This window comes from Carassius auratus, chromosome 27 (genome assembly GCF_003368295.1).
Source record: "Carassius auratus strain Wakin chromosome 27, ASM336829v1, whole genome shotgun sequence".
Lineage (NCBI taxonomy): Eukaryota > Metazoa > Chordata > Actinopteri > Cypriniformes > Cyprinidae > Carassius > Carassius auratus.
In genome coordinates this window covers 28,264,009-28,290,200 of record NC_039269.1, presented here as the reverse complement: position 1 = coordinate 28,290,200, position 26,192 = coordinate 28,264,009, and the positions used below count along the sequence as shown (strand labels likewise).

At 37.7% G+C, this 26,192-nt stretch overlaps 1 protein-coding gene across 1 annotated transcript in view; it reads right to left on the bottom strand.

Annotated features, from left to right (window-relative positions):
- LOC113046122 (corticotropin-releasing factor receptor 2-like) overlaps nucleotides 1–26,192 on the bottom strand; it is a 106,345-nt gene that overhangs the window by 17,662 nt on the left and 62,491 nt on the right. The window contains exons 8-10 of the mRNA XM_026207006.1: nucleotides 18,718–18,790; nucleotides 18,145–18,230; nucleotides 12,960–13,095 (exon numbers count right to left, since the gene is read on the bottom strand). Of these exons, the coding sequence (XP_026062791.1) occupies nucleotides 12,960–13,095; nucleotides 18,145–18,230; nucleotides 18,718–18,790 (295 nt within the window). The remainder of the gene's footprint in view (nucleotides 1–12,959; nucleotides 13,096–18,144; nucleotides 18,231–18,717; nucleotides 18,791–26,192) is intronic.

Below are 26,192 nucleotides of genomic sequence, written 5' to 3'. Positions count from 1 at the left end.
CCTTTTCAGCTTTATTTATATTTGCGGTTCAAGAGAGCACAAAGAGTTACAGTTAAAAATAATTATTATTTTGAAATGTGCTACTTGTTTTACCTTTAATTGATTTTAACAAATTCATGTTATTTACCAATATAACTCTCTGTTATCAAGAATCCATTCTTGTAACATTATTTGGGCAAATTTGAACCCGCTAATTTGTGCATGACAAAACAATATATATAAATTAAAATAGCATAAAAACTACGTTTCATAGCTGCGTGCCTCAAACTTTACCATATTTAATGACACTCATCATATCCAGTTTACATTGGTACAATGATTTATATGCATAGGGTGTTTTTTGGGGGGGGGTTGTTTTTTATCAGTGGGGCTAGTATATTATCACTATTGTTAGCACATTCTCTCTAACGTAATATCTATGCCTATCAGCAAGGTCTTCTGATTCCACTTATAATTTTACTTTGTGTGGAGAGTTGCATGCTTTTTAAAATGTAAAAAAATAACCTATCTGAATGAAAGTGTTTAGTGGATCCTCTAAGTGAATATTATATTTTCAAAAACCGCATCCCATCTCGGAGCCAGAGCGAAACTGCTGCTCGTTTGTTTGATTTGCAATCAAGCAGTATTCTTCTCCAGACCAAAAACATGCAACAGTGGTACCTGCAGCTGTACAGCTGTATGCTGTGTGTACCATAAGTGCATACGTTTTCCCTGCAAATTATTCAGCAGTTGTTACGTGTGTCTCTATAATTTGTGAATTAATCATTCTTTTGCGTCAGTTCTTTATTTTCACTGAATTGGACAAACCATTCCCATTGAACCATCTGAGGTGGTTTCTTATGCTCACTAAGGTTTTCTTAGTAAAACAGTTATTTGGATACTTAAAAATGGCTTACGTTTTGAGCCCTAAATGATTTAGTCTAGCCATAAATGTTTTTAGCATGGAATAAAAAGCATTAGTGGAAATATGGGGATGCTGTCACTTGCCTCGCTCCTGAATGAATAGTCTAGATTGAATGAATCGGTTGAATGAATGGAACATTGACTCATAAAGATGGTGACATTTTCACCACCTATTGGCAATTTAAATTCTGTACTTAGAATGCTGACACTATATGATAATTTTGGCTCACATTTAACATAAACCCACCAATTTACTATCTTAAATTAGAATACTTCATAAGACCAATATAAACATTTTTTTTTTTGTGAATTGTTGGCCTTCTGGAAAGTATCTTCATTTACTTTACATGTACTCAGTACTTGGTAGGGGCTCCTTTTGCTTTAATTGCTGCCTCAATTCAGCGTGGCATGGAGGTGATCAGTTTGTGGCTCTGCTGAGGTGGTCTGGGAGCCCAGGTTTCTTTGACAGTGGTCTTCAGCTCATCTGCATTGTCTGGTCTCTTGTTTCTCCTCTTCCTCTTGACAATAGTCCATAGATTCTCTCTGAGGTTCAGGTCTGGTGAGTTTGCTGGACAGTCAAGTACACCAACACCATGGTCATTTAACCAACTTTTGGTGCTTTTAGCAGTGTGGGCAGGTGCCAAATCCTGCTGGAAAATTAAATCAGCATCTTCAAAAGCTGGTCAGCAGAAGGAAGCATGTAGTGCTCCAAGATTTCTTAGTAAATGGGTGCAGTGACTTTGGTTCTCAAAAAACACAATGGACCAACACCAGCAGATGATATTGCACCCCAAATTATCACAGACTGTGGAAACTTAACACTGGTCTTCAAGCAGCTTGGGCTATGAGCTTCTCCAGCCTTCCTCCAGAGCTTGGTTTCCAAATGAAATACGAAACTTGCTCTCCTCTGAAAAGAGGATTTTGGACCACTGGTCAACAGTCCAGTTCTTCTTCTCCTTAGCCCAGATAAGACGCCTCTGATGTTGTCTGTGATTCAGCAAATTCCTTGACACATCTGTGTGTGGTGGCTCTTGATGCACTGACCCCAACCTCAGTCCATTCCTTGTGAAGTTCACTCAAATTCTTAAATCGATTTTTCTTGACTAATGGAGAGGCTCAGGAATTTCTTCGCTAATGCTTTCAGACTCCTAAACAATGGACATTAAACACACTACACTTTAGAGACTCTGGTAGTGTAGGGTTACCCAATAACTCTTTGCACACTGCACTTTTTCATGACAACCCAACTATGCAACTCATCTGCACATTGTTTACATCTCTGCACATCATCTGTATAGCAGTTCTTGAACCATCGCTACACATTATCTGTGTAGTAGTTTAATATATTGTGCAGATTTCATTATTTGTATTTAATTCTTCTTTTTTTCTCTTTTTTTCGGATTTCTTCATTTGTATGTAATATTCTCTTTTTTCATAGTCTAAAAAGAGTATGCCAGACCTACTTTTCACTGCTTGTTGTATGTTCAACTTGTATGTGACAAATAAAATCTTGAATCTTGAATCAATCCTCATAAGGCTGCGTAACTCTTGGTTGTGCAACTTTTTCTTCCACACTTTTTCCTTCCACTCAACTTTCTGTTAACATACTCGGATACGGCACTCTGTGAACAGCCAGCTTTTTTGGTAGTGAATGTTTGTGTCTTACCCTCCTTGTGAAGAGTGTCAATGATTATCTTCTGGACAACTGTCAGATCAGCAGTCTTCCCCATGATTGTGTAGCCTAGTGAACCAAACTGAGAGACCATGTTGAAGGCTCAGGAAACTTTTGCAGTGTTTTGAGTTGATTAGCTGATTGGTATGTCAGCATATTCGATTTTTTGAGAATTGGTGGGTTTTTGTTAAATGTGAGCCAAAATCATCACAATTAAAAGAACCAAAGACTTAAACTACTTCCATCTGTGTGCATTGAATTTATTTAATACACAAGTTTCACAATTTGAGTTGAATTACTGAAATAAATTATCTTTACCACGACATTCTAATTTATTGAGATGCACCTGTATATATATATATATATATATATATATATATATATATGTACATGTACAAGCATGCATATATGCTATATTTAGTGGCCAAGCAGTTAATGGATGAGTGATTCCATGAAAGTAATGAAAATGTTTGTGTAATCAATTAAATATGACCAAATTACATCAAATTGTAATTTGTGTTTTTCAATAAACTAGATCTGTTGCATAAAACTTGATCTTGCAAAACAATTTACATGCTGTGAAAAAAGTTCTCTCAGAGTTGAATTTTGAACAATATTTCTGATGTTTTTGTTTTGTTTTTGTGCAAAAAATCCCCCCTCTCTGTGTAGAGTCAGATGAAATCCTGCAGGCGGTCCTGCATGCAAAAGCAGCGTCCTGATTTTCTGGACATGATAACACTTTCCTCTAGCACTTCAGTCCACAAACAGCTAATAAAAAAGGCCTGATTTCCTTACTATATGCCTCTAACAAAATGTTTAAATATAGTCAGATAGTCTGGAGCAAGTCAAAACAAATAAGCCAAATCTACTTATACTGACTGCTTTTTAGTCTAGGCAGAAGGAAGCACTACAAAAAAATGTAAACAGTGGGTTATTTGCATCACCAAGAATAGCTCTTGCTCTCTGCAAAACAGGCCATTCAAAGATAATTGATAATCTAATATGTTTAACAAGTATGATCTTGCCACACTAATTAACAAAACACTATTCAATGAAAAAAAAAATATATATATATATGTCATATTCAGTGTAAGAGATATAATACGTGGGCATTAGAGTTCTGCTAATATTCCAATGTAGAGAACCTCTGTAGAGAGTGAAATCGCTGCTGGCATTTCATACTGCCTCAGCATGCACATCAAAACGCATCTTGTCAACAGTGATTCCAAGATATTTGTAGCTGCAAACCCTTTCCACCATTTGACCTTTTTTGTAAGTTGGTTGTGGAACAGAAAGGTTGGATCTTCAGTTAATTGTCATGTCTTTAGTCTTTTTTTTTTCACATCAACAAAAATCATTGTCACAGCATCTAATAAAATCATTCACCATGACATATTTCATCAACAAACCAACAATTACAGTCTTGTACATTGTTGGGGCTAAAGCATACACTAAAGTACAAAAGTGGCCCACACAAGAGTTACTAATCAACTGGCTTTTTTTTCATCTAGTAACTAAAGTAATGCATTATTCTTTAATTTGCAAGAAATATCTGTGAGTTACTTTTCCAAATAAGTAACGCCAGTTTTTTCCAATTTATTGGCTGGCATCGCAACTGAAAGGTTTGAGCTGCGCCCTCTACTGTACAGACACGAATTTACATTTCCTTCAGCCTAAGGCTAATTAATCTGTGTACCATTTGGGGTTTTTTTACCTAAAAATTTAAAACTACAATCTTGAACTCCAATTAAAAATCTGAATGAATTTCCTTACTAAAACATGTGGCTGCATAGTATTAAAAGCAGAAGAGAAGTCTACAAAGAACAGTCTTTTATGTTTTTAGTGGTTTACCTCCCTTTGTGTTTCATAATCATTTTTAAGGCAGTTAAGGCATCCTCAACTCATCATCTAGCTTGTCATTTCTGCAAGGCATCTAAAAACAGTTGCCAATAAAACTTCATACCTGACCAACATTTCATCACCAAGGATGTTAGAGCAAACGGGTCTGAAATCATTTGAAGTTTTGGATATTTTATCTTTCCTACAGGCATTACTATGGCCTCTTTGCACAAATGAGGTATTTTTTGAAGATTAAGCGACTTTGGAAAATATTATAGGAAACAGGATCCAGATGATCTGCACATATTCAGTAGATGTCCTCCAATCTTATCTGGACAAGAAGATTTCATCACCTTGCTCTCTTTAAAACCTTGTATAACATCCAGCAGATTCAAAAAAAAGTTATTACACTTATTATGAATGGTCTCAACCCATTGATTTCACTGGTAAAAATCCTCCACATCAAATCTGTATAAAATGTATTAAATTATTGTACTAATTGTTTATCAGACTAATAATCAATGTTATGGGCATTACTCTTACTCTTAGATCTAGCTGTAATATTTATGCTCTCTCATACAGATCCAAATCTAGATCCCTCTTGTCTATTTATTGTGCAGCAAGATGTAAACTATTGCAGTGGTTCTCCCGGGGAATATCCAACTGTGCACATTTTTTATGTCTCCTTAACAAAACACTTCTAATTCAACTCATCAGTTCGTTAGTCAGGACTTTGCCATCCTTGATCATGTGGTTAACAGAAGCATGGCAGAAGCTGCCAAATTAATTCAAAATAACCTACAAAGCTAAGCTGTCAGCTCCATCATCAAACATTCAACCAAGAAAACCAGTCTGCCATAGTTACAATTTACAGTAGATGGACAACCGGAATGGGTAATACAACCGCCAGAGGTCCGCGGTGTTAACTGCAAGTCATTTGCTTGTTAAAATCATTCCCGAAACTACCATCAGGTGGAGCAAAGGGATGGATTGCGAACTGAATGTAATTGTAAAATGTTGGTTTGTAAACACAGATGAACGGACTAAGTAATACAACAATAACATTATAATATAACATTGTAACATCCTTAAAAGTTTTAGTTACTTGATAATATTAGAAATGTTTAACATTAAATGTTTGATTGTAATTTTCATTTTTGTAGTATTCTTATTTCTTTTTTTATTCTTTATTGTTCTATTTATAGACTTGTTTTATGTGTTGTGTTTGTTTTTGAAGTATATGATGTGATGAGGGTGCATAATGAATGAATGACCATATGAATATGACCATATGAATATGCAGGGGCGTCGCACCCGTGGGGGATGTGGGGGTTTTAACACCCACACTTTTCCCGGTGAGAGGGTTCGACACCCGCACATTTTCGGCAATTTTTCAGCAGTTTTGCAAAACGCCTTACTTACAGTCGTTCCTCCATTTCTCTGACCGCTCAGACACCTCTGACACCGGCTTTGAGTGTGATCGGCTGATGATTAGCTGTTCTGCCTTAAGTCCCGCCTCTCTTGGGGTGTTATCGGTCAGCGCGTGCTAAGGAGGTGGGAACTTATGGTTATTTACATCTCCCTTTTCCAGGTACTTTGAATGAGTGTTTATGCTTTAGAGGTTTTTAAAGAAGCTTGATATGTGTTTGGGAAGATGTTCTGTTAATCGTTTTGTTGACATGTCGAGTGTTTTCGGTATTATATTTAGTTTTTTAGACTAATGCTAATTGCTATTATTGGGATATTGTTTGCATACCTGTTGAAAAACTATGAAATAAAAGTGTATATTATTTTAATGTTTAAAAACAGTAAATTGTTACATTATTTATACCACCAGAGAAAAAGCTTTTTGTGGGCGTTTTTTTCTCCCCTTTTCTGATTTTTTTTCTTCTTTTTTTTTTCTTTTAATGTAGGATAATTTTTTTCCCAGCCAAACGCTGCAACCCGGAAATCCCGCACAGTGCCAGATAACTTTAAGCCCTGCATTTTGTACCCCTCTGTCAATGTGTTCATAATTTTTATTGTTTATAAACAAACCACATCCATCCCCCACACTTTTGAAAAGCTTGCTACGCCCATGTGAATATGAAACAAATTGTTTATAGCTAAGCCTATATTATTATATACTGCAATAATATTTATCCATTATAATTATATATTTTTATTTCTTGTTCTGTTCTGATAAATTTGTTACATTTAAAGGATTTGTTGTAAAGTGAAGGGAACTAAAAATATCCTGTTGGTACATTAGCCTATAACATTATTAGGCCTGCGGTATTATTTCTGAATGTAATAAAATGCAATTTTTTAGCATGTTTAAACAACAACAACAACAACAAAACCATGAAGCAAACGAAAATGGGTAATAAATAGGTTAAAATCTGTTACTGTGGGTACAAAAAAATTACAATGTATACTTAGGAACAGAGTCTGGGCCTAATCTAGGCTATGTTGTTAACTATTTACAAGTTTTGTGTATGTTGTTATAATGACTTTGTGCATCACATTCACTTTGCGTGCTCTGGAGCAGAACCTGCCTCCCGCGTTGCTCAGCTGTGGAAGATCTCAAAATGTTTGATATAAAGGTTGCTGTCCAATTTTATACAGGAATTGTTCATTTAAAAAAATCTAATTATATTGTTAGTTTCATGACTTTTTCATCCTATCATGTTTTACGAGATGTATTCATTTCCATTTCGCAAACCAAGCACACACTTTTTTTTTTTTTTTTTTTTTTAATCTATTATTCGTTCACATATCTCCTACAAACTATTTTTTTAATTTTATTAATTTTATTAATTTTATTTAAATTTTTTTTAGGAAGGTGCCACTGTCAGGGGAGTCAAAAGATAATTACATCATCATTAGAGTTGAAAAAACATTTATGTAGGCTACAATTATTCTAAAAAAATTTATAAATAAAAACAAATAATTGTAAATTTTACCATTATAGAACTGCGGTAGTAATTTAGGAGGTGAAAAGACTGTGACATTACAAATGGCATGGGATTTTAAAGCATAACAAGGTCTATGAAACGTCAGTCAATAAAGAATTTTTTAAAACAGTGGCACTTACAGTTTTGAACAAAAATATTATTTAAACCATATTGCCTGTGAATAAATAAAATGCATACTTTTCAATGAAAGAACACTTAGAGAATGTAGGTTGCTTCTGGTGTTTGGATTTGTACTTCAATATAGCCTAATGAGGTCCAAGTTTAAGAATAGCCTACATTAGGTTTCTCTCTCTCTCTCTCTCTCTCTCTCTCTCTCTCTCTCTCTCTCTATTTAACAGCATTAATTTACAATGAAATACGTCTTCCTGCAGGTAGGATGAATGTTTTCCTTCCTTGCTAAATGTTGGGGTCATGATCAATAATTTGTATTCGCCTCAAACTGATTTTGTAAAGTTAAACCGCGGACAGTGAATCTGGGTCAGTTACCGCGAGTCACGCTCGCTGTTAAGCGGAAGCAGCTGACGGAGGATTCCGCTTGGTCTTAAAGCCTTCCGCAAACGCCTACAACCACAAACAACGATTTTCACAAAAATAATGATTAATTATCAACTGATAATTTGTTATTATTATGGTCTGATGAAAACAATAATATGTGCTGCGAGAAAATATTGAATGGAAAGAATATGGCTGCTGTGAGTTCCTCGTGGCCAAAACACAGACCGAATTCACTCCAGCTGAAGGGGGTTGGGATTTTTTGGGGATAGTTCTGTAAAGATTGTGGGGCTTGAAATAAACGTGAATCTCTTGGTTTTTCATATGGACGGTGACTTATGAGGGTTTCAAACTTGCCGAGCAGGTTTTAGGCAAAGTAGAACAATTGCATTGTCATATTGGTTTTAGGACAACTTTTTATAAGTTGGTTTTGATCCACTTCAAATGTTGACTACTGTAGCGCAAAATAGTGTATTAGTTATTAGAACTTAATTTCAGAGGAAGTTGCCTTAACTAAAAAAAATCCATACAATATTCTCACAGAATATACCCTATTCATTACCTATATATTGAACCATCTCTTTATGTTTTTCTAAATCCCAAATAGAGTCCAGACATCAGTAAAGTATCCATCTATGAACATGTTTTATAGGCTATTTTAGATTTGGGAAACACACATGGGTTACAGACGTGAAAAAACAAACAAACAAAAAAACACCAGAGGTTTTTGGAGACAATATATTTTGTAGACTTTATGTGATTTACAATGAACAAACCAGAAGCAACGATATCTACAGAGAAGGGTTGGCCATTCTCAAAACATAAAATAGCATTTTTTTGTGTTTCAGAGGAAAAAATCATGCATCTCTCCATTACGGACCAATCTGAAAGCAGAATTTATTCAAAGTGTATAAAATGCTTTAAAATCTTTAACAAGGATGTTTAGAGGGTATTTAATAGGTCTGTCTCCTCGTAAGATTTTTCGAGTTACTAGTCGTTCATTTGACCTTATTCAACTAATCGCAGGTTTATATTAAATTTACATCTATCATCCATAATGAGCCTTAATATAATATGATACACATCTGCATTTAAATGTTGCTGCAATTTATTTTTTATTTATTTTTTATTAAATTATATGAAAGGAAGTAAAGGAGGCTCCCTTTATAATCACTGAAGCTGTCAATTATTTGGTTGGCCACCTACTGTAACAATATCAATTTCCACCATGCAGAGCTATTTCGAAAATGGTTTCGGGCTCATCCACAGTTCATGAGTCTCAATTTTATACCATATTCCTCTTTCCTCAATCAAATAGAGTAATACTACTCTGCATGGTGGTGTAAGGCTTGCAGTGACAATTTTGAAGCAATGTTAAGCCTGGATTTGTCATGCAACAAGCTTTTTACCCACAGTGCTAAGGATAGGTAAGGTAAGGATATTCACTGTGATGTTGATGAAAATGTATGGCCAAATGTTGAAGGCAAGTTTGATTCAGTAACGTGTATTTGAAATGATCTCCATTTACAAAACATTTACATTAAATTACTGTTTCAAAATGTAACCACAGTATTGTTGTGAAAACACTGTATTTTTTTTTCAGCATACAATGCCTTTTAAAATTTGCTTTGGTCACATCTTACTTTATGGCTTTTGTCATTTTGTTTGGCTAATGTAAGTGTAATTTTGATTGTGATAGCTGTGTATACCATATTATGCCATATTATGGTCTGGGGATATTTGGAACTGTGTTTGTATTTACATTTTTTGCTTCAATGTGGTCGTCTTGTTTTAATTGTGATATACTATAGCTGGTCACATGATTGACTTTGCTAACAGGTTTAATCAATTGGAAATTGAATCTGAACACTTACTGAGCTGTTGCCTTTGCATATACTGTATGTGTGTTTTCCTGATGAAGGTCTTCGACCAAAACATTGCCACTTGTAACTTTTACATTTACGTTTACATTTAGTCATTTAGTAGATGCTTTTATCCAAAGTGACTTACAAATGCGAACAGTAGAAGCAATCAAAAACAACAAAAGGAGCAATGATATATAAGTGCTATAACAAGTCTCAGTTAGCTTAAACACAGCACACATAGCAAGGACTTTTAAATAATATAATAAATCAAAAGAAAACAGATAGAATAGAAAAAGTCAGCATATAATAATTATTTCTGAAGGATCATGTGACATTAAAGACTGTATCACTGTACTGTACCAAAAACTGTAATGATCACAGTAATCTGTAAGAGTAATAATCTTTTTTAATTTTTACATGTGTTTTTAAATAAAAAAATAATCATTCATAATATACAAACCCGATTCCAAAAAAGTTGGGACACTGTACAAATTGTGAATAAGAACAGAATGCAATGATGTGGTATTTAAACATTTTAATATTTTATTCAGAATACAACATAAATGAAATATCAAATGTTTAAACAGAAAAAAAATGTATCATTTTAAAGGAAAAATAAGTTGATTTTAAATTTCGTGGCATCTACACATCTCAAAAACGTTGGGACAAGGCCATGTTTACCACTGTGTGGCATCCTCTCTTCTTTTTATAACAGTCTGCAAACGTCTGGGGACTGAGGAGACAAGCTGCTCAAGTTTAGGAATAGGAATGTTGTCCCATTCTTGACTAATACAGTCTTCTAGTTGCTCAACTGTCTTAGGTCTTCTTTGTTACACCGTCTTCTTTATGATGCACCAAATGTTTTCTATGTGTGAAAGATCTGGACTGCAGGCCATTTCAGTACCAGGATCCTCCTCCTACGCAGCCATGATGTTGTAATTGATGCAGTATGTGGTCTGTCATTGTCATGATGGAAAATACAAGGTCTTGCCTGAAAGAGACGATGTCTGGATGGGAGCATATGTTGTTCTAGAACTGGGATATATCTTTCAGCATTGATGGTGCTCATCTTTCCAGATGTGTAAGCTTCCCATGCCACACACACTCATGCAACCCCAAACCATCAGAGATGCAGGCTTCTGAACTGAGCGCTGATAACAACTTGGATTGTCCTTGTCCTCTTTAGTCCGGATGACATGGCGTCCCAGTTTTCCAAAAAGAACTTCAGACTTTAATTCGTCTGACCACAGAACAGTTTTCCACTTTGCCACAGCCCGTTTTAAATGAGCCTTGTCCCAGAGAAAACACCTGCGCTTCTAGATCATGTTTAGATATGGCTTATTTTTTTACCTTTGACCTTTTAGCCGGCAACGGTGAATGGCACGGTGGATAGTGTTCACCGACAATGTTTTCTGGAAGTATTCCTGAGCCCATGTTATGATTTCAATTACAGTATCATTCCTGTATGTGATGCAGTGCCATCTAAGAGCCGAAGATCACAGGCATCCAGTATGGTTTTCTGGCCTTGACCCTTACTCACAGAGATTGTTCCAGATTCTCTGAAACTTTGCATGATATTATGCACTGTAGATGATGATAACTTCAACTGCCACTCTATGAAGCTCTTCTTATACCCAATCATTATACCCAAATACTGCTTCAGTGTGGTGTGGCATGGAGGTGATCAGCCTGTGGCACTGATAAGGCGTTATTAAAGCTCTGGTTGCTTTGATAGCAGTCTTCAGCTCCTCTCTATTGTTTGTCAGATGTTACTTATCTTCCTCTTCACAATACCTCATAGATTCTCTATGAGGTTCAGGTCAGGTGAGTTGGCTGGCCAATCAAGCACAATAATATCATGGTCAGCACACCACTTGGAAGTGGTTTTGGCACTTTGGGCAGCAATGGACCACAATGGACCAGCACCAGCAGATGTCACAGCACCCAAATCATCTCTGACCTCAGAAACTTTGGACTTTGGATTCTGTGCATGTCCAGACTTCAGAGTTTGATTTCCAAATGAAGTGCTAAATTTACTTTCATCTGAAAAGAGTCCAGTTCTTTTTCTCCTTACCCGAGGTGAAATGCTTCTGGCATTTTTTTCTGGTTTAGGAGTGGCTTGGTTCTAGGAATGTGACAGCTATAGCCCTTTTTTTGAAGACTTCTGAATATATTTTGATACAGCACTCTGTGAACAGCCAGCCCTTTCAGCAATGAACTTCTGTGGCTTACACTCCTTTTAGAGGGTGTTAATGTCAAGTCAGCAGTCTTTCCCATAATTGTGGTTGCATGTTCTAAACTAGCCCAAGAGGTACCCTGTATTAATACTCAAAATTAATCAAGCTCAAAATGGAATATTAAAATTTTTTGAGATACAGATTTTTTTGATTTTCCTAAGCTGTAAATCATAACCTCAGATTTAAAACATGAAAACTCTTAAAATATTTCAGTTTGTGCGCAATGAATGTACAATATAAGTTTGCTTTTTTTATTAAATTACAAAAAATAAAGAGCCTTTTTTTAGATGCACCTGTATATTTTAGCAGAGCATTTACCATTCCAAACATAGCTAACTGCAATTTCAGGTGAAAGCCTACACACATGTCCTGTTTCAGTCTTGCTATCTTTCGGTTTCTTTCAGGGATGTCTCATAAATTATTTTCTTTGGAAAAATGGATCAAAGAAGACAAGATGGTTGGGAAATAAGATTGGCAGAAAAAGGGAGGACAAGAACCCCCACATTCCTCCACTTGTTGCTGATTGCACTATATATTTGTGTTTGTTATTGTTATTATTATCATCACTGCAGTCCTGAATATCAGGATTTTTTTTATCTTTTCACAAGACAACTGCTATAAGCAAAAATAAAGAAATAATATAAAGAAATAATATAATTCATTCATGTTACACAATATGCTTTACTACAATAAAGTGAAATGTAGTGTTATTATTACTCTATAATACTTTCTTAATAATAATAGTTTCCAATAAGTTTTTTGGCATATGATTAACTGACCAAAATACATGTTGGTAACACAGACTGAATGAAGTCATGTTTGTAACATAGACTTTAAAAAAAAGACTTTAGTTTTGGTCAGCTATAAGGTACTTAAATTTAAAGCAAGGGATCCTTTTTCACCAACATTTTCTCTGAACTGCAGTTCTAGAAATGTGTGAGAGAGAGCAAGATAGAGCATGAAGATCTCTGTGCAGACATAATGTATCACTGACCTGAAAGGACTGTAGAAATGAGTTGAAATATATAAACACAATTTGAGATATGTCATCCTCGCCTGGGTTCACAAAGAACAGCATGTATGTGATACCAAGTAAAGGCAGAAGCACTAGAGTGGCCTTCACCGCTTTCCTGCAGTCACAGTAAGAGAGAAAATGGAACAGGGAAGGAGAGGAGTAAAACAATTATTAGATTTATGTCACATAACTAATTTGACACATTTTCTAACTTTAACTCTGGAGTCTCATTACTTTTTAAAATCTTGAGAAAATGTATGAAAACTATTAGCCATGTCAGTAATAACAAATTCACACCAATCAGGGCTTTAATATATTTAAACTACTTTCAGATGTCCCAAATTTAACATGGTTACAGACCATATAAAATGTACCACTCATAAGTATAAAGGTTCTAAAAAGGTTTTTTGTAGCGATGCAGTAGAAGAGCAATTTTGGTTCCCCAAATAACCTTTCAGTTCTTAGTTCTTAAAATAAAAATAAAAATTTCTTAGTGCGAGGAACGCTTTTATAATCTAAATCTTTTTTCCAAGGAACTTGTAAATGGCAATGGAAAAATTGCTATGGAAAGATTCCATGGATGTCAAAGTTTCTTCATGGAACCCTCAATACTAATAAAGAACCTTTATTCTTAAGAGTATATAGTGTAACATTTCAACATCTGAAGACTAGGTCCATCAAAGGTACATAAAAACATGGAGTTCCTGCTCTCCCTGTGATCAGGTGTGAACTGCAGAACAGCAGCTGAATTCTGATTATTTTCGCTATAATGACTGTGTGCCAGAGACATCATGCTCCAATAAGCTCTTCAAATTGAATAATTTCCATTCCATTACAAACCATTAATTTCTTGTTACCCTTCAATACAGTAGGTTGTCTAATTTGGCCTCTTAACAAATGAGGACAAAATATGACAGCCAGCAGAATAGAAAATGCTCACACTTGTCTTTTTGTGTCATTGTGCCTCTTCAGATCTGCCTAATTCAAACCCTGCCCTATTTACATATGTACACTCAAGACACCTCTTTACACTGAAAACACCTTTTTTGAGATGGGTTATATCATGTTTCCCTTGAATCTTCTGAACCCCACCACACAAATTACATCTACCTTGGCAAAACCCCCCTTTTTTTGTATGAATATGGGAATGCATGTGTTCATGTGTTAACTTAGTTTATAAAGTAAATTAGTTGTGTTTTGTGTTTACAAGTTAATGTACTGCCACTTTAAAGAGATCAAAGTGGCAAAGAGGAATTATTCTGAAAAAATAAGGACTCAGTTCACTTCCAACGACTCTGCATCAGTGTGGAAAAGTCTAAAGAAGATCACCAATTACAAGACACCACCCCCCAGCACTGTGGAGAATCAACGACTGGCAGACGATCTGAACGAGTTTTACTGCAGGTTTGAAAGAACACCCATCACCTGCCCTGAACGCCTCCCCACAAAACCATTCACACCATTCACAACTCCTGCATCCAGCCCTGAATGCCTCTCCAAACTACCGTTCACACCATTAACAGCTCCTGCAACCCATCCTGAACACCTCTCCAATCAAGCACTCTCACCATTCTCACCTCCTGCATCCCCCCTCTCCCCCACACCTGCAATTCAGATCAGCGAGGATGCGGTGCGCCAGGTCTTCCAGAAGCAGAAAAGGAAAAAAGCACCAGGCCCAGATTGTGTTACACCAGCCTGTCTGAAATCCTGTGCTGACCAGCTTGCCCCCATCTTCACACAGATCTTCAACAGATCGCTGGAACTGTGCGAAGTCCCTTCATGCTTCAAACGCTCCACCATCATCCCCATCCCAAAGAAATCCAAAATTACAGGACTAAATGACTACAGGCCTGTGGCTCTAACATCTGTAGTCATGAAGTCATTTGAAAGACTGGTGCTGGCCCACCTGAGGGACATCACTGGGCCCTTGCTGGATCCTCTTCAGTTTGCCTACAGAGCAAACAGGTCTGTGGACGATGCAGTAAACATTGGACTGCATTATGTTCTGCAACACCTAGACAGACCGGGGACTTATGTGAGGATCCTGTTTGTGGACTTCAGCTCGGCCTTCAACACGATCATCCCAAATCTCCTCCTGCCCAAACTAAATCAGCTTTCCGTGCCCACCTCCATCTGTCAGTGGATCAACAGCTTCCTGACAGACAGGCAGCAGCTAGTGAGGCTGGGAAAATACACATCCAGCACCAGTACAATCAGCACCGGAGCTCCCCAGGGCTGCGTTCTCTCCCCACTGCTCTTCTCTCTGTACACTAAGGATTGCACATCTAAGGACCCCTCTGACAAGCTCCTGAAGTTTGCAGATGACACCACACTCATCGGCCTCATTCAGGACGGTGACGAGTCTGCTTACAGACAGGAGGTAAAAGAGCTGGCTGTCTGGTGCAGTCTCAACAACCTGGAGCTTAACACGCTCAAAACAGTGGAGATGATCGTGGACTTCAGGAGAAACCCCCCTGCACTCCCCCCACTCACCATCATGAACAGCACTGTGACTGCAGTGGAGTCATTCAGGTTCCTGGGCACCACCATCTCTCAGGACCTGAAGTGGGACATTCACATTGACTCCATTGTGAAAAAGGCCCAGCAGAGGTTGTACTTTCTCCGCCAGCTGAGGAAGTTTAACCTGCCACATGAGCTGCTGAAACAGTTCTACTCCACCATCATCGAATCCATCCTCTGCACTTCAGTGACTGTCTGGTTCAGCTCAGCTTCTAAATCTGACCTCAGAAGACTACAGAGGGTAGTCCGGACTGCTGAGCGAATCATCGGTACAACCCTCCCTTCTATTCAAGAACTGTACTTATCCAGAGCGAGCAAAAGGGCTGTAAAAATCACTCTGAACCCCTCACATCCAGCACACTCCCTCTTTGAACTGTTGCCATCTGGTCGACGCTACAGAGCACTGAGCACCAGAACGACCAGACACAGGACCAGTTTCTTCCCTCAGGCAATCCATCTTATGAACAGCTGATAATAACTGTGGAACACACTACACTTTATATTTATATACACATACACTTATTTATCTAACACACATACTTAGTATACACTTACATTTTGCACATAATATACATGTACATACATAACTGCATTTTGTAATATACCTGCCTACAATTGTCAATTTGTATATTGTCATTCACTATCTACTTATTTGTATTTTTTATTCTTTTATTATGTGTTTTATGTTCTGTCGCTGTCATTCTGTTGTACTGCGGAGCTTCTGTCATGAAAACAAATTCCTCGGATGTGTAAACATACCTGGCAATAAAGCTCATTCTGATTCTGATGTCTTATACTGCCGATCTTGTTATTGTGCTAATAAATAGTGTTTTCACTATATTTTGTATTTTAATATCCATTGCATTAAATCCAGTTCATTGCTGGCCGACTCAGTGATCAGCTCCTGTTAACAAATGTTGGACTCATCGGTGCATGCGCATGCTGACCTCATACATGATTCCCCGGAACTACTTCCGTTTTATAACAGTGAGCGCAAGCTAGATTAAAGTGATTATTATGTTTTGAATATGGATATTTTTCTTACAAAAATGCATTGATTCACTACAGGAGGCCTGTATTCCCTCCCCGGAGCCATATGAGACACTTTTTTTTTCAGGGATGACCTTTATATTACACTTCTCATGGGTCGATGGAGTGCAACACATGCTTAGTTGCATCAAACTGCTTGAAAGATCAAAGACAATTTTTTTTTAAATAAGTCTGTTTTTTTTGTTGTTGTTTTTTTTGTAGTATGCCTACTGATATAGCCTTAAAAAGTAACTTGAATTAATGTAATTACATCATCTGAACTCGCAATACCTTGATTTTTATTAAAACGACATCACTAGTGCATCTTTCCTTTAATGTCAATGTATTATGGTTTGTGCAAGGAATATATAGGACCATGTATGCTGGGTTGAAAACGTCAAACAATAATACTAGTAACTTCAATGATATGAAGCATTCTTCTGAAGCAAAAGCAACCCACACATAAAAAGACAAAAAAAAATGGTGCTGTCATCCACTCTGCCAGCATTCTATGGAAAGTTTGCCACAGGTTAAGTACAAGTCATTGTTTTCTTTGGAAAATGTAAAAAATATAATTAACGTAAGTATGGGTTCTGCTGAAATCTGAAATCCAAGCAACAATGAAATCCTAATCTTTATTTATTTATTTTTTATTTTTATTTTTTTAAAGAAGATTAATTATACATAAGCTTGTCCTTAAGACTCAGTCTCAATCCATTAATGCTTTGCAAATGAAGTGAAATGCCACAGCAATGTTTGCAAATGCATTCTCAGCAAACTCAGATGAAAGGTCTCATTTTATTCCCTGCTTTGACTGAAGTAAGTATTGCCCTGAGATACATTCACACATTAGGATTTCATGCCAAAAGTAAAAAAAAACTAAATCTAAAATGGTGACTTAAATAGTGGAAAAACCGAAAAACCCTGAAACTTTAAACCCTGAATCCTCAAAACCAAGTAACATGAAAGTTGACATGACAACATACTTATATAAAGATAAAGATTGGCTTTTTTGATATGGTTTAGTACAGATAAAAGGTTTAGTGTCTAAAGAGGCATGCAGAGAAATCTAAATCACAATACGAAGTTAAAACACTTTAAGCAGATAGTTAGGTGCGGTCTTCCTTGATCTATATAAGGCTTTTGGTAAACTAAGCCATAACAAACTCTTTTCTAAACTATCATATTTTAATTTCACAGTTAATGCAATGAAATAGATTTAGCTGTATCTGATTATGAGGAAACCTTTTTTATCCTTAACAGTGTGGCTCCTCAGGGATCTGTCATTAAGCCTCTTTAGTTTGTACCTGAACGATTTTCATGATTCACATATATACAGACGACACTGAGATTCATATACATGCAATTTTTTTTTTCTCATTTACATATTGTATAACATCATGATCACAAGCAGGAAATTGCCACAAGCTTTTAAACGACATAGTGAGTAAATAAAAACATATATAAATAATGACAAAGCATTTCTTTTTGGGAGAACTATTCCTCTACTGAACATGAACAAGAAGATGAACATTTAATTTAGCCTAAGCAAACACATCTTACTGCTCTTGCGCTTCACAGTTATAGTGATCAATAGTTAGTTTAAGATCTTTACCTGTATTGTATTGTTTCAGATGTGGTCGAGGCCCTCAGCTTTGTCATTAAAATGCGCACAATGTTGAAAAGGAACACAAAATTGATCTATATCGGACAGAAAGAAAAGAGATGTAGGTCACTGATTGTATATTTTCTGAAATAGTTAGATTTTTCTGCACATAAAATGCAGACATTTAAAGCTGTGGAGAGCTCATAAAGACACTAATAGGTTTGCCCCCGCAGAATGGCTTACATTAAATACTATTATCATGATGCTTTTACATAAAGAAAATAGAAAAGGTTAAACTTCTTATCTAGCAACAGGTCAATAATTATCTTAAAGCTCAAATGCTCTATCTGAAAATAGCAGACATTGCTATCTTATTAAAGCTGATATTCTAAAAAAGGACTGGCTGACTATTTGTTGATATTAATTCTTAAATTACATTTTAGCCATTTCAGTCTTTGTAATGGTTTGAGTTAATTTTAATTTTTGTTCACTTTTTTTGCAAATTCTTCAGACGGTTTCTCTATTTGCTGGAAGAACTGACAACCACAAATCAGAGATAAGCAATATTAAAATAATACTTACAAGTAGAACTAAAATCACAGGCCCCTGATAAATGTAGTCTATGTACTTTCCAGGTTCCTTCCCAAACCAGCATCTGAAACACAAATATTTTGTTTAGTGTGTGGACAACTTATAGTTTACTGTTTATATATTACTTGTAGACTTTTAAAAAATGGATCAATAAAATACCCCTTAAGCCATTAACACTATATTATACTTCTACTACTATTCCTATACTAACTGCAAAAAAAAAAAAGAAAAAAAAAATTTGGATAATGAAAAAAATATACTTGAACTTTACTTAAGTTTACTTGATAAAATAAATTTGAAGTGTTCTTTTTTCTTTTTTCTATATTTTTTTGTTTTGGGTCCTATGAATTCTGTTATCAGACATATTTTCACTTTGTGGATGATAAAACAGTTGGCTTGAAGAAAGGATCTGAGTCATAATTGCATAGCAATTCACTAAACAATTCAAAACACCACAGCGTTGTGGCAGTTTTTTTTTTTTTTTTTTTTTACAATTTTCAAAAACATATTTTTGAGTTACAAATTATTTTGTGTCCTTGTTACTGTGTAATTATATTAGAGCAGTGGTCTCCAACATAGTGCCCGTGGAGTCTCTGAGTCGCCCGCCGAGCACGTTCTATAAATAGCCTGAATTGTAATCTTTCATTTTTTTTTTTTTTATGATAATGGCATAAAATGAGAAATAACTATTGGTGACATTTCATATACCATTAAAACATATTAAAATAATTCAATAATTAAAAATATTTAGAATCTGCATGTCTCTCTCTCTCTCGCTCTCTCTCTCTCTCTCTCTGCGTCTCGTGAGCGCACCTCTCTCTCTCTCGCTCGCTCGCTCGCTCTTCGTCTCGCGCGCACGCACCTCTCTGTCTCTGTCCAGTGTTGCCAGACAGGCACGTGCACAGGTAGGGCTCAACCTGTGCAGAGCACATGCCCTTTTTGCCCTTACACTCCGAAGTGCCCTTTTTTTTGGTGGTGTTTTTTTTTTTTTCAATGCTATTGGTCACCATTTACGTCTGTATGTCTGTTTTACAAATATTTAGCAAATGAAAGTTCTTAAAACGAGCTTGTGTAAATCTAATTCGATTCTCAAGCTGTCAGTAAGCTGATAACTCCGCCCCCTCTATATTCATTGATTCAACTGAAGTTCCACAGCAGCCGCACAGTAGACAACAGCTGAGCTGAACAGTTTTGCGAAGGGTAAATAAATATCTTGTTTTTTGAATAAGTATTACTAAACACTATGTCTATAAAGGCTCATATTTTATTTATTGGATGTCTGTCTGACTGACTGAGACATGTGGGACGCGGTGGGACGTCGCCTGAGAGAGAGGGCTAGCATTTGCCATCTAGTCATAGCCAATACATAGCCAACACTTAAATAGCCTGGGCATATAGTAGCATTTCATCTTTTATAAAATGCGATTTTGGCCAAATGCATTTTACCAGAGGAAAAACTGAGCGCTCCGTCTATATAGCTAAAAAAACTAGTTTGTAACCTGTAGATGAAAATGTAATGTGATCCCTTAATGACGGACAAAAAAAAAAAATAACATTTACACGCATTCGCTGGTCAAAAACGATATATTGATAACAACAACATATAATTTGTTTTTACCATCGGAAAATCATAACAAGTTTCGTACTGGAATTTACACAAAGCAGCGAGTGATCCTCGTCACCTAGATAACTATATTTCTAAGAAATTTCTTCTTTGATTTATGATTGCTGATACACTTAATTTTTTAACATTTAGCGTAATCATGTTATGGTATACTCTCTGTATACTCTCTGTATAAAAAGTAGTAAAACATTGTTTTACTACAGTAATGTAGTAGTAACTAAAAAAAATTACAGAAGATCACTGTGAAATCTTTATATTTTATCATGCAGAATGTAATTCATGATTCATTCCAAGGCTTCGTTTATTTGATCCAAAATACAGCAAAAACAGTAATATAGTGTAATATTTTTACAATTTTAAATAACTGTTTTCTATTTGAATATATTTTAAAATGTAATTTATTTTTGTGATCAAAGCTGAATTTTCAGCATCATTACTGCAGTTAGTACTCTTCAGTGTCACGTGATCTTTCAGAAATGCTTTTCACTGCAACTGTACTTTTCACACTATTTTTATTTATTTTTTCATTGCTGGCTTATTTTAGGGAAAGTGTAGTGAATAGGAGACCTTCAAGAAACCAACATCCCTGGTCCACCACAGTATCAAATTTTTGCCAGGTAGGCGGAAACATGTTGGATATGTTATAGTAACGGTATGGCTATAGTTTCTTATCATCTGGAATTGAGTTGTACCGTAGTGTTGGACATAATTACTTAAATTATATTTCAAAAAAGTTAGTCAAAAATACTTGACTCATTGCTCACCTTCCCCTCTTCTCAATGTCATTCATAAAAATGTTAACCAAATAATACAAATTAGCTTATGAAACCAAACAGAATAGCTAAAAAAGAGAATATATATAATTGATATAAAAAAAGGGAGGGGGTGCCCTTTTTCAGTTTCAGCACATGCCCCTCAAAAGGTCTGTGCACGGCCCTGTTGCCAGACGTACGATAATTATCGTATTTGTACAATAATTTTTACCTATGTACAATGTATGATCAATAATGAAAAAAATCCTGTAATGTACGAGAATTTCAGAATTTTATGAAAATGTAAATGTTGCAGTCACAGGACTTGTTTACTCATACACGAAATCCATATAATATACGATACTTGGACATTTCCAATCTGGCAACACTGTCTCTGTCTCTCTCTCGCTCTGCGTCTCGTGTGTGCACCTCTCTTGTTCTCTCGGCATCTCGCGCGGCAGAGGAGCAGCGGTTTTTAGTTAAACACAGATATTATGTTGCTTTTCTAATTTTACATGCAAGTATAGCCGAAATCATTCAGTCACTATTTCATATTTATGCCGTTGTTCTGTCTCCCCCCCCCGTGATTTTGTCTATATCGCGAATATAAGATGACCCCCCATTTTTCAGCCTATTTTTAGGACAAAAAAACGTGTCTTATATTCAGGTATATACGGTAATTATAAATTCAATTGTCATAATATTTAACAATTTTACTGTTTGTTGTTGTATTTTTCAAAACTTGAAACTGTGTGTGTGTGTGTCTGTGTGTGTGTGTGTGAGTGTGAGTGTTTGTGTGTGTGTGTGTGTGTGTGTGTGTGCCTATATCAAACAAGTAGCCCTCAAGACTATTTTATCCCTTCAGGGAGCCCTCACTCACAAAAAGGTTGGAGACCCCTGTATTAGAGTAATATCAATTAACTACATGTACTTACTATATGGTTAGGTTTTGGTGCAGATCACGAGCTGATTGCCCTCACCTGTCGCTTGTTCCCATTCTCCCTTTTATTCTCTGCTGTGTGTGTCCCTTGTTGTCAGTAGATTTTCTTATGTCTTGTTCTGTGTTACAGGAGGAGCCGGTGAGCCTGGCAAATGTACCAGAGACTTTCCATGACTGGAGAATGGTTTTCAGTAAGTCCCGGGCTTCATTTCTTCTGCCCATATGACTGTGCGAAAGATCTGTTGCCTGGCACATCTCCACCTAGGGGGCGCCTTTACCCTCTTTCCGGGCCCGAGAGGGAGGCCATGGATTATCGGGGCTTTAATGACATCACGGTCAAGAATCTGATCCTTTGCCGTTGATGTCATTGGCCTTCGAGCTCTTGCAGGGGCCAACCATCTTTAAGAAGTTGGACCTTCGCAATGCTTATAACCTAGCTCGGATTAGGGAGGGGGACGAATGGAAGACAGCCTTTAAGACCCCCATGGGGCACTTTGAGTATTTGGAAGGAAGGAATCCAAATGGATCCTGCCAAGGTAAACGGCAGTTGCTGATTGGCCCACCCCAGATAGTCATAGAGCGGTCCAGCGATTTCTGGGGTTTGCCAATTTTTAGAGGCGGTTCATTTGGAATATTAGCCAGGACGCCTTTCCTCTGACGGATATCACTTCCACTCAAAGATGTTTCTGTTGGTCGCTGCATGCTCAGGCTGCATTTTCTAATTTAAAGAGTCACTTTGTTTAGGCTCCCATTCTTGCCACTCCGGATCCGTCTCGTCAGTTCGTTGTGGAGGTGGATGCATCAGAGTTGGGAGCGGGGGCAATTTTGTCTCAGAGGTCACCTTTGGATGACAGAAGTCACTTTTATAGTTTGGACCGATCATAAGGACTTAGAATACATCCACACTGCTAAACGATTCCCGACAGGCTCGCTGGGCCCTATTCTTTGGTCGGTTCAATTTTAACATCTCCTACAGTCCGGGATCCAAAAATGGTAAGCCTGATGCACTTTTGCGGATCTTTGAGGATGAACCAAGATCCATCCTTCCGGTGACCATTCTGCCCCCCGATCGGTCACACATAGCTATGGACTTCGTCACAGACCTACCTCTGTCTAGCGCCAACACGGTAGTCCTTACTGTGGTGGACAGGTTCTCGAAGGCTGCACATTTTATTCCCCTCCCTAAATTGCCCTCAGCGAGGGAGACAGTGGCTATTGTCCTGGATCACATTTTCCATATTCATGGCCTCCCAGTGAATGTGGTTTCTGACAGGGGTCCCCAATTTGTGTCTAAGTTTTGGGCAGAGTTCTGTCGACAGCTGGGGGCGATTGCGAGTCTTCCCTCCGGGTATCACCCGCAAACAAACGGTCAGGCTGAGCGTGCTAACCAGGATCTAGAGAGAGTCTTGCATTGTGTGTTATCGACAGGACCATCATCTTGGAGTTCCAGATTAACTATGGTGGAGTATGCACATAACTCCCTCCTGGTCTCATCTACGGGTTTGTCTCCTTTCTAGTGCTGTTTAGGCTCCCAGCCACCGTTATTCCCCTCCCAAGAATCTGATGCCATTGTTCAATCCACGCACTTGTTTATTCAGAGATGCCTCAGTACGTGGAGGGTTGCCAGAGAATCCCTCACTCGGACTGGTGACAGGAACAAAGCATTGGCGGATTGTCACCATGCTAAGCCCCCACTTTACGTGTGTGGTCAGAAGGTCTGGTTGTCCTCCAAAGACATTCCTCTCAAACTCCCCTCATGTAAACTGGGACCCAAATTTATTCGACCGTTTGCCGTCTCTAAGGTGCTCAGTCCGGTGTCGGTTCGACTCAATTTAACCACCCAGTTTAAGAATATCCACCCGGTGTTTCATGTCTCTAAGATAAAGCCCGTCATTCGCTCCCCCCTTCAGCCTCAGACCTCTGTCCCTCCGACTCATAGAGGGGTCTCCGACTTATACGGTACGGCGGCTCCTTGATGTGAGAGTGCTATGGTCCGGAGGAGAGATGCTGAATTCCGGCTCGTGACATTCTGGATCGCGCTCTCATTGACTAATTCCATCGGCGTCATGGTGAATCCTCCGGGAATGTCAGGAGGCGTCCATGAAGGGGGGAGGGGGGTACTGTCGCGGTTCAGGGTGCTTCATCAGCTTCCCTGTTGTCTGTGTCCTATCATTTTCTGTAGCTCGTGATCTGGGCAATTCTTCCTTATATTCCCTGCTTTGTCTCTCCCTTGTTGTCAGTAGATTTCGTGTTGTCATTGTGATTGTGCTTGTGCTGTGTGTCTATTTCCTCACCTCTTGGCTGCTGTGCTCAGGACTCATAGACGAGGAGTTCTTGCGGTTGGCCATCTGCCCGAGATTCTCAGTCTCGTTTCCACATCCTGTTGGGCATTGCACCAGAGGTGGTCTCCACAGCCTGTGTTCGCAGTTGTCTGTACTGACGGCTCTGGAGTATTGTTTTTCCCGTTGTATTATTTTTGGATTTTTTATTGTACCCAATATACTGTTGCACGTATCCTCTGCCTCTGAGTTCTCTTTCTTCACATCCCTGACAAACACCACTAGAACAATTATTGACAATTTCAATTCGAAGAAGAGATTGTCAAATTTGGGGCAAGTAATCGTGATGTTTGAGGTATGACCAAAAGGCCAGTTTAAATACTCAGGACACCATCAAATTCTGCTTTTAGTGTTTGCTTTTTAGTCATGCTTTTAGTCATCACTATTAGCGTTCTTTAAGCATTGTTCCAGCGTGCTTCGGCCTGCATGTATACTGCTACTTAGCCACAATGAGAAGAAACACCACATAGTCTTGTCATACTTCACTTCTATTCTTTTACTTTATTTTCTTTTCCGTTGAGAGTTTCATGTTTTGAGATTTGTAATGCTGTTTCGCCGAGTCTGACCTCGAGTGCCCATTCAACTTCAGCCAGCCCACAGCTCCACATCTTAAGACGACGCCCAACCACGGGCTTCCCAAGACATCACTTCAACGACTACTGAACTTCCACCCAATCAGCAACCTCGGGAAACCTACCAACTACAACAAAGGGAACCCCTTGACGCAAGTAACTTTACCTCCAGACTCTAATCTGTACTGGTGTATCTAATATAGCTTTAACCTCATTGAGGAACTCAATGCGAGGGTTAATTAAGTGATTGATGGCTATTCATGTCTATGCAATTTCACGTATTGCTGTAAACTTGGGACTCCACATTTTCATTCTCTTAAACTCATCCTTTCCTAACTTTCTATCTTCCTGTGAATGTGTGAGTGCATGTACTTATGTGTTATATTAGCTTATATGTCTTAGATTTATCTAATAAAACCTTATTCATATAGAAAAGAGAAGTATCTTGTGTTTTGTGCTTACAAGTTAATGTCTTAAACTGCCGATCTTGTTACTGTGCTAATTAATAGTGTTTTCACTATAGTTTGGATATTAATATCCAGTGCAGATTTAATGTTAAACAGCTCGTTCAGTGAATCGCAGGGCATCTCAGTGATCAGCCGTGAAACAGTGATTCTGTTCAAATTCCCTTTAAAATCTTAAATGATTGCCTTTGAGCTAAATTTACCTGTTTCCCTTACACGTTTGAACGTTTGATGTGATGATACCAAGATTTGGATCTGTGTTTGGTTGTGCCCTTGTTCTCCTGTGGATCATTAAAATTACCCTTTTCTATATATCCTTCGTTTGTCGTTCGTCATAAGATTACTTACATACCTAAACGTGTGACAGAATAGCGGATCTAAAAGTGAGTTTAGCTGCGTTTTTCTTTCATTTTTGTTATGTTTTCCCCCTCTCCTGGAATGGCCTTACCAGCTGTATGCCTTGAGCAGTGGACTGTTCGCTGGAGGACCACAAAAGGGACTTTCTCGATCTGGCATGCCTTACCCACTTCCCAGACCGCTTGCTCTGTACTTTTTATTACACCGGCCTGAACGAGCGGTATAAGGCATGCCTACCAGCGAATGGCCCCAAAGAGGATTTCGCCACCCTTTCGTGGAGTGGGTGCTGGAGAATAACGGATCCCTGATTACCGTTTGGCCCACTGAGGAGGATATCTCCAGCTCCACCCCCGAACCAGAGACCAGCCAGCCTTCACCCCATGGCTTCGAGATACTGCCTGAGCCAACCACAGACGGA